The sequence below is a fragment of the Alosa pseudoharengus genome, unplaced genomic scaffold, assembly GCF_046254945.1.
Source record: "Alosa pseudoharengus isolate Yale_2024_CS ecotype anadromous, Long Island Sound unplaced genomic scaffold, YU_APseudo_1.1 YU_APseudo_1.1_scf_4, whole genome shotgun sequence".
NCBI classification, from domain to species: domain Eukaryota; kingdom Metazoa; phylum Chordata; class Actinopteri; order Clupeiformes; family Clupeidae; genus Alosa; species Alosa pseudoharengus.
In genome coordinates, this window is record NW_027468774.1 from 4,705,145 (window position 1) to 4,717,644 (window position 12,500).

Below are 12,500 nucleotides of genomic sequence, written 5' to 3' on the forward strand. Positions count from 1 at the left end.
AATATCCTTGGCTGTCAAATTGTGAGAGAAGAAATTGTCTGATTAACACATCACATTATACCTGTTATTGAGTGTTGTTGATGCACAATAGGCAAATTGTGTTCCCACTCCCTGGAACACAATCTGATAGCAGCTTTGGAGTTTTGGAGGTGGGCTAGGCTGCAAGCAGCAGGTGGATACTTAGCCAGCATGCGTATCTCTTTCGGTAAGGTAAAACCAACGACTGAAATGGAGTGTTGCAAGGAGTGTATGATACATATAAGATATAAGTATAAGTATAAGTATGTAAGTATATATTCTCTTTTGATCCCGTGAGGGAAATTTAGTCTCTGCATTTATCCCAATCCGTGAATTAGTGAAACACACACAGCACACAGTGTACACACAGTGAGGTGAAGCACACACTAATCCCGGCGCAGTGAGCTGCCTGCATCAACAGCGGCGCTTTGGGGAGCAGTGAGGGGTTAGGTGCCTTGCTCAAGGGCACTTCAGCCGTGCCTACTGGTCGGGGAACAGGCAACCCTCCGGTTACAGGTCTGAAGTGCTAACCAGTAGGCCACGGCTGCCCAACAATATGCAGATATGCAAACACTGATCCCCCCCACCCCTCCAAATGTTGGCAGGTATGTCCTAAGCACAGCCATTAGTGGGTCAGCAAAAAGCTGCCTCACACCACAACGCTGCTAGTTAATGCACAAGAACTTTGCTCATAGACTTTGCACTTTGCCCAGCATTTGAACTAGGGACTCTGTGGTCTTTGCTCATAGACTTTGCACTTTGCCCAGCATTTGAATTGGGGCTCTGTGGTCTTTGCTCATAGACTTTGCACTTTGCCCAGCATTTGAACTAGGGACTCCGTGGTCTTTGCTCATAGACTTTGCCCAGCATTTGAATTGGGGCTCTGTGGTCTTTGCTCATAGACTTTGCACTTTGCCCAGCATTTGAATTGGGGCTCTGTGGTCTTTGCTTATAGACTTTGCACTTTGCCCAGCATTTGAATTGGGGCTCTGTGGTCTTTGCTCATAGACTTTGCACTTTGCCCAGCATTTGAATTGGGGCTCTGTGGTCTTTGCTCATAGACTTTGCACTTTGCCCAGCATTTGAATTGGGGCTCTGTGGTCTTTGCTCATAGACTTTGCACTTTGCCCAGCATTTGAATTGGGACTCTGTGGTCTTTGCTCATAGACTTTGCACTTTGCCCAGCATTTGAACTAGGGACTCTAGTCTTTGCTCATAGACTTTGCACTTTGCCCAGCATTTGAATTGGGACTCTGTGGTCTTTGCTCATAGACTTTGCACTTTGCCCAGCATTTGAACTAGGGCTCTGTGGTCTTTGCTCATAGACTTTGCACTTTGCCCAGCATTTGAATTGGGGCTCTGTGAATTGGGACTCTGTGGTCTTTGCTCATAGACTTTGCACTTTGCCCAGCATTTGAACTAGGGACTCTAGTCTTTGCTCATAGACTTTGCACTTTGCCCAGCATTTGAATTGGGACTCTGTGGTCTTTGCTCATAGACTTTGCACTTTGCCCAGCATTTGAACTAGGGACTCTAGTCTTTGCTCATAGACTTTGCACTTTGCCCAGCATTTGAATTGGGGCTCTGTGAATTGGGACTCTGTGGTCTTTGCTCATAGACTTTGCACTTTGCCCAGCATTTGAACTAGGGACTCTAGTCTTTGCTCATAGACTTTGCACTTTGCCCAGCATTTGAATTGGGACTCTGTGGTCTTTGCTCATAGACTTTGCACTTTGCCCAGCATTTGAACTAGGGACTCTAGTCTTTGCTCATAGACTTTGCACTTTGCCCAGCATTTGAACTAGGGACTCTAGTCTTTGCTCATAGACTTTGCACTTTGCCCAGCATTTGAATTAGGGACTCTGTGGTTGCTCTGGCACTTGGGCCCTCTCTGTTAAAACTGGTCATGGTGCCCTCATCCCCTCATCATAGGCCTGTGGTGGAGGAGAGAGACGAGACGAGACGAGAGCCCTTGAGCTCGTCCGGTCCTGTCCAGCGGGAGCTCTTACCTTTTGGACACTCGGTAATGAGCCGTGGTGAGCTCGCCTGTCTCGGGGTTGTGCACGGTGGCCCTCCTTAACTAACACCCCCAACGCAGCAAGCAGAGAGAGAGAGAGAGAGAAAGAGAGAGAGAGAGAGAGGGGGGGGTAGGGAGAGAGAGAGGGAGAGAAAAAGAGGGGGATAGGAGAGAGAGACAGAGGGAGAGAGAAATAGGGGAGAGAGAGAGAGAGAAAGAGAGGGAGAGAGGGAGAAAGAAAGAGAGAGAGGTAGAGAGAAAGAGAGGAGAAATAGAAGGGGGAGAGGGGTGAAAAGGATGAAAGGGAGGCAGAGAAAGAGAAACAAGAGAGACAACAAGAAAGAAAGAACAAGTGAATTATTCCATGCTGGTGAAAAGTGAAGATGTGATTGGTGCAACAGGTGATCACCCCAGGACAGGTGCTATGGCCAGGGCTATGCGTCCCTTTTAGATCGGACTGATTTTCATGGACTTGTTCAAAGCCCAAGAACAGGAATTCAATATTCCTATTCAAATGATTCTATTCCTTGTGGCCTTCAGAAGCTAATTGTAAGAGATTAACCTTTATCGGCCAAATCCTCAGATCCCCACTGACCTCATCTGCCTGGAGATGAGGCCTCCCGACCCTGCCCGCTCAAGCCTGTTGACCACACACATGCACACCATGTTAATATAAAAAGCACATTTTTATATTAAAGGTCTGGAGGCAGACCCAGTTGGTTTCAGCCTCCCCTGTGTTAGAGAGAGACTGGCAGCAGCATCTGGACAGTGGAGGTGGGGCTTTGGGCATGCATGTGTGTGTGTGTGTGTGTGTGAGAGAGAGAGAGTGTATGTGTGTGTGTGTGTGTGTGTGTGTGTGTGTGTGTGTGTGTGTGTGTGTGTCCGATCCTGCCGAGGCTGCTGCCAGTGAGGTCATGCATCAGGAGGAGGTGGGCGGGGCTTGTGCTGGTGCTGGGCGGGGCTCCAGTCCTGTGGGCGGGCCTTACCTTTTGCTGACGCGGTAGGGGGCGGTCTCCAGCACACCTGTGATGGGGTTGGAGATGGTGGCTCTCGCCAGCTGTGGAGCCCGCCCCGCCCAGAGGAGTCGGTTACAACACAACACCGCTCTGTGTGGCCCTCAAGGGCACCCTTACCACAACACAACACCGCTCTGTGTGGCCCTCAAGGGCACCCTTACCACAACACAACACCGCTCTGTGTGGCCCTCAAGGGCACCCTTACAGCCACACAATTACACAGAGTAGAATGGACATTCCCGTTTCCAAAAACGCTGCGTTTGGATTCTCCGTCCTATCGACTTTTTCTATCCTCTTTCCCTTGACGTCTATGGGACACTTAACAACGTCAAGGGAAGGAAAGGTAAGAAGCTGAATTCATACAGGACAACCGCAATGGTAAGAAAATCTGACTCAGTTTACACTAAGCTACATAGTTATGGGAGGGCAGGTGTAACTGACGTGCCATGTTGACTGGTTGCTGCTACCTGGCATAAGTAACTGTGGGGCGTCACTATTAGCCTTCCTATTGTAAAGGATGTCTAAGTGCACCCTATGTTAAAAGAGGTCTAAGTGCACCCTATGTTAAAAGAGGTCTAAGTGCACCCTATGTTAAAAGAGATTTGAAAAGGAAGCACTGAAGCACCTTTCCTAAGCATGCGAATGTGAACGCACAAAAAGTCCAGAAGTGTCCCAATTTTTGTTCTCCGACCTGGAGGGGCCCAGTGTGCAGACCGACTATGCGACAGATAGAAATGATGATATAAGTAAAGAAATTGCATCCCACTTTCCGTGCCAAATGTTCCACTAACGACGGCAAAGTGAACAGGGTTATAACTTGTGCTGAGTGGCAGGATCAGGGTTTGGGAATCAGATCAAGGGCTTCATTGAGGGAATGTTTAAATATGTTAATCATGGAGAAAAAAACAGACTATATAGTTTTAAACAAATGTAACATTTGTAAATCTATAGTTAAGCAATGTACAGATACACAAGGAAATGACCATAAATCAATTTTGTGTAACAACATGACAAGACATTTGGTCAAACAAAAGTGTGAGATGGATGTTGTGACACTCTGTGATACTCCAATGGCCACTCATGACTTTTCAGTGATGTCATGTTAGCCTGACGAGCCAGACGCAGATGTTGATGTAGCGTCTGGGGACTCACCATTCGCAGTGCTCAGTCCAAGGGGCGGGATAATCGGTTGTCTTTTAAATTCCCTCTGCACGCAATAGGATAGCGCTACAACTCATGAGTCCCATGTGTTTTCCCACCAGCGGAGCTAGTTGGCTAGTTCAAACTTTTGCCAACTTAAAAAAAGCTTAACTTGTCACGCTGTTCACCAACAGCAACATCCATCTTCTTTGTTTTCAAGTAGTAGGGAATTCAAGCCGAACCGTTGCAACTCGGCCATCAATCATTATGATAGGCCCGCCTACCGACTCTATACACGATGTGATTGGCCTTATCGAAGTTTAATTTTTCCAGCTCGCAAGCCAACGGAGAGTTGCTAGACTACCCTGCTAGGGTGCGTCTAGATTTCTAGGCTAATGTCATGTGGCTCAGATTGAACACTTTCACTGAAAGACTGAAATGCTGCTAGCAAACCTTTCTAAAGTTGAAACGGGAGTGTTGAAACGGGAGTGTTGAAAGGGGAGTGTTCATAGCTTCAAGTGGGATTCCGATGTAAAGGTTCTGATGGAGATGCAAGACTCATTTGATGCCCCATGCATTCTGTTTGTAGAGGAACGTTGCTGATATTGCACATCATGTCCATTGTACTCTTTGTAATTCTACACTTCTTTCACTAGGAGGAGACACTACCTGCACCTCTGTGTGCATACCTCTACGTGTAATACGTGTGTAATACACACACACACACACACACACACACACACACACACACACACACACCTCACACACACACACTGGCGCCTTAATGCAGGGGCTTACCTGGGCCTCGACCAATGAGGGGCCTCCTAATAATAATAATGATAATCAATAATAATAAACGGCGTGTCCGTATTCGCGGTGTCATTAGCCTACTCTGGAGCTAGCCTACATAATTGAGCACATCGTACTGCTCTACAATTACATCCATGCAGAGGCCCCCTTTGTCTTCTCCAATTCTAAAGTGTAACAAATTTTAACAAAACGTAATAAATCCCAACGGGTGTAGAGGAGCTAGAGGAGAGGCTGAAACTGACTGACAAACGTATCATACAAACTCTGGAGATAACGTGGGTAGGATTGAGGCAACGATAAACGAATGACATGGATTCCTAGTAACTGTCCATGAAAACAGAAGGCATAGCAGGTAAATATCGTAGCAAATAGCCTGGAAATGAAACGGCTTTAAAAACATGTATTTCACTTGTCTCATTGGAGTGAACGCAGAACATGGGCTGTGGCGCAAAGACATGAATTAGTGATCTGCATCTCCGTTCACCAACAGCTAAGTTTGTGCTAACCCATTCGCACATATAATAGTCTATGTTATGTTTTCTCCATTGTTAACGTGAGATATGTCTCCATGTAGTGTAGTGATAATGCACAAGGTAGCCATGTTCACGTCACATGAGCCAGCTTGTTCTGTAGGCTAAAAGTATTTCTGTCCCTCCCAAACTGCGTTAAACTGGTGTGTTAAGTAGACAGAATTTCAAAAAAACTCCTGGGGAACCCCCCGACACGACAAACACATGCACTTTTGAAAAGCTTTTAAACGTCCATATGTGTACCCATCTTTTAACTTAGCCTACAGCCAGTGTTGTAAAAGTTCAACGCTTGTTTTCGTGCAGTATAGGCTAGCCTTTTTGATAAGCGATGTCATGGGTAGGCTGACGTGATTCGAGGGCTTTCTGTTCCTGTTTATGTAAAGGTTTTACATAGGCTGAATAATGATAGGCTACACTGCATGTTATTAACCAAAAGCGCTATGTATCGGGTCAGATCGCGGGCCGGGTATCATTTAATCATAATTAATATTTGCGGTTGGGGGGGGGGGGCTTAAAAAACATATAGCCCAGGGGCCTCGGGTGGTATTAAAGCGCCCCTGCACACACACACACACACACACACACACACACACACACACACGACAGAATGGAGCACAACAGGCTCTGGAGCCATGCTGTCGACTCCACACGTGTTGACACTCCACACACTGGAAAGCTTTCTACAGCCTGCAAGGTGTGCAAGGTGTAATTTTGAATTCAAGGATTTCTGAATTCAAACACACACACACACACACGCACACACACAAGGCTGGGAACTTGGAAGAAGTTTGCCCACAACACAAAACGCATTTAATTCTTGAGTCAACTTGGTGAGTCAACGACAAGTACAAGCTAGCACAACTGTCTTTGTTCTTAGAAGGAGAATCTCAGAACATGAACACAGATACACACACATTGATATACACAGACACACACACACACCCTGAGCTGTGGTGTGCATCTCTGTTCTTGTTTGGAAGAGATGGTGTAGATCTCTGATCTGGTTTGGACATGGTGGTGGGAATCTCTGATCTGGTTTGGAAGGGATAGTGTGCATCTCTGATCTGGTTTGGAAGGGATAGTGTGTGCATCTCTGATCTGGTTTGGACATGGTGATGGGCATCTCTGATCTGGTTTGGAAATGGTGGTGGGCATCTCTGATCTGGTTTGGACATGGTGGTGGGCATCTCTGATCTGGTTTGGTTCAGTTATTACCAAGAGCCAGTGTTGAGCTGACTAGACACACTGGACTGACCTGGGCTTGATCAGGTTCTGATACAGACTCAGCACACTTTGGTTCCAAAAATGATGTGCATGTGTGTGCGTGCGTGTGCACGTGTGTGTGTGTGTGTGTGTGATGATGCATCCACCACTAAAAAACTAAAGTTAGAGAGGACTAGTGAAACCGACAGCCAGACAGACAGACAGCCAGACAGACAGACAGCCAGACAGCCAGACAGACAGACCTACCCTCGGTTTGGCCAACTGTTTGACCTTAGCGATCTCGACGTCAGTAACAATGTCATGGAAACGGACAATGTGGGGGCGGTCCCACTCATCTTCCTGCTTCACTGGGCCAATCATGTAGCGCGGATGGCGGTTGTTGTCAAAGTAACGGCAGAACAAACGGCTCTGTCTACGAGGAGTCTGCAGGGGGAGCCAAAACACAATGATTTAGTCTCACACACTCTCACTCTCTCTCTCACACACACACAAACACTCTCTCTTTCTCTCTCTCTCTGTCACACACACACTCACATTCTAATAGACAGGCTTGTGCAGAATTCAGAATTGAATTGAGAATGACTCCTAAATTCCAATTCAATTCTTGAATTTGAATTGAATTTGAATTAAGGTCAAAAACAGGATGTAGAATTACAATTCGAATTTGAATTAAAGGAAGTAGAATTGAAATTCGAAGAAATTCATATAATTTAAGGGTAGTGTTTTACAATGAACCCTCACAGTATATGTCAGATATGATAGCATTAAACACACAACTTGTAACTTAAAACAGTAACAAATTATATTTCCACACTGTAAAACATAATAGTTTTACTTACTTAAAATGTTATAGTAAGTAGAATTCAGGTTTTGTCTTTTGTTGAGATTACTTGCGTAAAATGAGTGTTACTTCATTTTGAGGTAGAAAAGTAAACAGTCAAGTAAACTATACTTGAATTGCTGAAGTTTGTGCTACACTGTAAAATTAGTTTATAATCTTAGTTAACCTGTTAACAAAAGCATGCAAACTGATTTTCTATGCAATTCCCATTCCAGATTTGTCTGTAATGTCAAGTTGTGCAAACAAATGCTCACTTAGTGTAGTGCACTTACAGTACAGTACACAGAATTGCTATTTCAACTAACTTGGTCATTACAATTACAAGTAAAGTATACTGTATGTTTATTTAACACAAAAGGTGTATTGAAGTTGTGCTAACGAAGTTGTGCTAAACTAATGTCACAGTTCAGCTAACTGATATGACAAAAATGCATTTCCAGAATACCACAGACCCCGCCTACATATTGTTTAAGGGATCACATATTAAGTTACAATAACAAAGTGACAGTGACACTAAAGGCTATATATAGTGTTGTTGTGTAATTGATATGTGATTTATATTGATACATCACCCCATCAATGACTATCCAAAACAGACCAAACCTGTGAGTAGAACTAGTGCTGACAGTTATAGACAGACACAGATCTGTAGCTGGAAACCATACATACAGGTACCCGGTCTGCTAAGTTACTGAGGCTAAATGTGAGCTTGATTAGGATTTTTATGGGTGCTCTCCTTGCAAACTTATGTTGCTATTTGACATGGTGGTGTTAGTGGCTGTCCATTACATGCACTCTCCTCTCTGGTCAGGATATTAATATCAACCCCAATGCCTTCACAACATCATGGATACACTGAAATGCCAAAATCAGGCCTTTGAATGAAGTGGTAAAACAAAGTCCTGACTCACTGTGGACATCAAAGATTAGGGGGTTCCCTGAACCGCTGGACAAACCCAGGTGTGTGCCACATATTGGTGGGACATAGTGAGGTCTCCCCTTAATTTTGCAGTACTTTCAGAGTGTAGTAAAACAAAATACCAATGTAACATGTTGCTGAAGTTCTACCCACAGCATTAGAGTGTTTTGGATAGTCATCCACATAAATTACACACCAACAGTATATATTTGTATATTTGTCACTGTCACTTATAATTTAAGATTGAATTTCAGTAAGGATTAATATGTGATATCTTTACAAATATGTGGGCCAGGGCAGTGGCATTCTGGAAGTGCAGAATGTAACATCAGTTAGCACACCTTGTGTTTACACAATATACTTTACTTGTAATGACCAAGTTAGGTTAAATAGGAATTCTCCTTAGTGTAAGTGTACTACACAAAGTAAGCATTTGTTTGCACAACTTGGAATTCCTATCCCAGATTAGTCTGTAATTTCAAGGCAATCGGTTTGCATGTTTTTTTTTTTAAACTACAGTTAACTAACAGGTTAAGTAAGGTTAACTAACTAACTAACTTCACAGTGTAGCAAAACTTAAGCTATTCAAGTATAGTTTACTCGATTTAAATTATCATGTTCACTTAAATTACTCCTTTTAGCCAAGTTATCTCAAAAAGCAAAATCAACATAATCAACAAAAGACAAAAACTGAGTTATACTAACTAAACATTTTAAGTAAGAATAGCTATTTAATTTTACAATCCAAAGTAACTTTCCCAAAACTGAATGCATGTGATATTCAACACATTCTTCCTGTTGTTTGACTGTGGAATTACATTGAATTGCCATGAATTTAATTCCACTTCCTGTCATTCCAATTCCAATTCAAATTCAACTTCCTGTGGGGCGGAGCCAATTCAATTCAAATTCCAATTCGTGAATTGAATGGAGATCCATTCTAAAATTCGGAATTTTGCACAAGCCTGCTAATAGATACATTCAGTAAACACAGCCACACACAGACATAATTAGGCTGTCAACACATCAAAGCCGAACAAAGGAAATATACAAAGGAACACAAACACACTTGGAAATATGACACACAAACTCTATAGAGAGAGAGAGAGAGAGAGAGAGAGAGAGAGAGAGAGAGAGAGAGAGAGAGAGAGAGACAGACAGGCCAGTGCATTCCAGTACAATAGCATAAGCAAACACAATGAGACAGTGCTTAGGAGCTGGGCAGTGTGCTGGAATTACAGAGTCAGCCATCGGGCACAGGGGGCATCACACATAGGGCATGCCAGAACACAACCTTATCTGAGCCAGAACACAACCTTATCTGAGCCAGAACACAACCTTATCTGAGCCAGAACAGAGCCTTATCTGAGCCAGAACACAACCTTATCTGAGCCAGAACAGAACCTTATCTGAGTCAGATCTGAGCCAGAACCCAACCCAACACAAACACAAACACAACACAATGTTGTTGGGAAATGCAATGTGTGGTCCAGACCTTCACCCCTCTAAAATGGTTTAGCCCAAGGTCTTGGTATTGGGGAAGCTGGGGGGGGCTGACCTAATTACGGGTTGGGGGGCTGGCTCATTTCACGTTAAACTCACAGGAGACCAAGAGAGACACACTGAAGAGCCAGCTTGCACGCTTGATGGTGCACGTGGACTGCTCTGGTCCTTAACAGTAATACATACAGATCTATCTAGAGCAGCTCATTCAAATAACTGCTAGGCCTTGTTGCTTTCCAGAGTCCCAAAATAGGTGACTTGTGCATCTTTATGTAACTTTATGCACCCTGGGGTTTTCGCTCAATTGCTTGTGCGCTCCACTCCCAATCCAAGGGGCTGCAGGTTGCATGGGTGAGTCCGGGTGAGTGCAGGGCTGAGCCACGTGGTCAACACACGCTGGTTACATTTACTTGCAACAATAAAGGGGCTACTGGGCTTAGGAATTGATAAGCAGAACCCAGTCCAAACAGTTTTAAATCATTTCTGAATTTTTGAAAGCTTTTTTTTTTTTTCATTTTAGTTCTGTTTATCAATTTTGGTTCTGCTCATCGATGCCACTTCTGGTTCTACTCTGTTCTAATTCCACTCTGTTCTAATTCCACTCTGTTCTTCGGTTCCCAACCCTAAAGGACAGCAGACACTTAGTGGAAACTCAGTCAAAGGTGAAGCTGTATGGAACAAAAATTCAACCGATTATGATCGATTTTGGGCTGACTGATTTTCTTACACTACGCATGCTCTGGCACCAGACCAGTGACCTCCCTGTGTTCTACAGTCGTTAGACCACAAACACACACAAACCAAATCGTTAGCCCACAACTACGTGTGTACACACACACACACACACACACACACACACACACACACACACGTGTGTACACACACACACACACACACACACATGTGTACACACACACACACGTCTCACCATCTTCAGGCCCTCTCCTCTGCACAGGCGCTCGTACTTCCTCTTCTCGGGCTGGAAGTCGTCCTCAGCGGCGTCGCTCTCCGCCTCCCTCTTCCCTCGCGCGCCGTCCTCCTTCGCTTTCTCGCCCTCCTCCACCTCCCTCCGTTTGGCCAGCTGGTACTCAAAGTACTTCAGGTTCCCGTTGGCCCGCTGGTGAGCCGGGTCTGCCCAGGGAGAGGAACCAGACCCGTGAACGAGGAGAACAGATAATGCACACACACACACACACACACACACACACACACACACACACACTCAGGGTTCTCACTCTAAGTCAAATGTAAAATTCCATGACTTACTATACTATTTACTAACATATAGAATTTCCATGACTTACTATACTATTTACTAACATATAGCTAACATATAGAATTTCCATGACTTACTATACTATTTACTAACATATAGCATTCAAGAATATTTTACTTTTTAGAGTGGGAGATGAATAAATGGGCATTTAATAAACAAAGTTGGGATACTCAAGGAAGCAGTAAAGCAAATGACCAGTTCTGCGAGGAATATTTGTATTAATGTATGTTGGCAAATAAATTTTAAACTGCAACAACAAAATTCCCTGATATTCCAAGACTTTGTGTGTGTGTGTGTGTGTGTGTGTGTGTGTGTGTGTGTGTCCACTCACCGAGCAGCAGCAGCCTCCTGGTGTAGTCCAGCGCGGTCTCCAGGTCCCCCTGCTGGTAGACGGAGTAGCTGAGGTAGTCGAGCACAGCGGCCGCGTCCACCTCAGTCTCCTCCCCCTCGTCCAGTTGCCGTAGCGCCTGGGCCATCCACAGCTCTGTGTGGTGGTAGTCCGACTCTGAGTAGGCAACCTTGCCCAGCTCGAAGCAGTCCTCCACCGTCATGGTGCTCTTGTAGGGCAGTTTGCCCTGGTCCACGCCTGGGCACAGGGCAACAGAGGAAACCGTAGCGTTATTAACAGACATGTCCTCTTAAAGGTGCTCTAAGCGATGCCACAGCGTTATTAACACACGTCCTCTTAAAGGTGCTCTAAGCGATGCCACAGCGTTATTAACACACGTCCTCTTAAAGGTGCTCTAAGCGATGCCACAGCGTTATTAACACGTTATTATTGATGTGATGTTTAAAGCCTCTTAAAGGTGCTCTAAGCGATGCCACAGCGTTATTAACACACGTCCTCTTAAAGGTGCTCTAAGCGATGCCACAGCGTTATTAACACGTTATTATTGATGTGATGTATAAAGCCTCTTAAAGGTGCTCTAAGCCAGTGGTTTTCAAAGTGGGGGCCGCGAGGGGGTGCCAGGAGGGCCTCAGCAAGTTGGAAGGAAAAATAAAAGCAACAAATAAATACATTTGAAATTTTTAAAATATACCTATTACTATGAGGGTTATTATACAATACCATTATAATAATTGTAATAATTTGTCGCATATCTGAACATTATATTTTCAATGATAATGACTGGGAATAATAATAGTAGAGCGATAGCTCTCATATAGCAGAAAGCCCCAAATGCCATTTTTATGCTCCATCGCGAA

At 44.4% G+C, this 12,500-nt stretch overlaps 1 protein-coding gene across 3 annotated transcripts in view; it reads right to left on the reverse strand.

Moving 5' to 3' along the window:
• p4ha1a (prolyl 4-hydroxylase, alpha polypeptide I a) overlaps positions 1-12,500 on the reverse strand; it is a 33,346-nt gene that overhangs the window by 6,768 nt on the left and 14,078 nt on the right. The window contains exons 6-10 of one of the 3 annotated variants that reach the window (XM_076267013.1): positions 11,626-11,880; positions 10,947-11,149; positions 7,002-7,178; positions 3,022-3,092; positions 2,028-2,098 (exon numbers count right to left, since the gene is read on the reverse strand). In XM_076267013.1, the coding sequence (XP_076123128.1) occupies positions 2,095-2,098; positions 3,022-3,092; positions 7,002-7,178; positions 10,947-11,149; positions 11,626-11,880 (710 nt within the window). In that variant the 3' untranslated portion in view covers positions 2,028-2,094. Of the gene's footprint in view, positions 1-2,027; positions 2,099-3,021; positions 3,093-7,001; positions 7,179-10,946; positions 11,150-11,625; positions 11,881-12,500 lie in introns of those variants that run through there. The other 2 variants (XM_076267012.1, XM_076267011.1) reach the window with 2 other exon arrangements.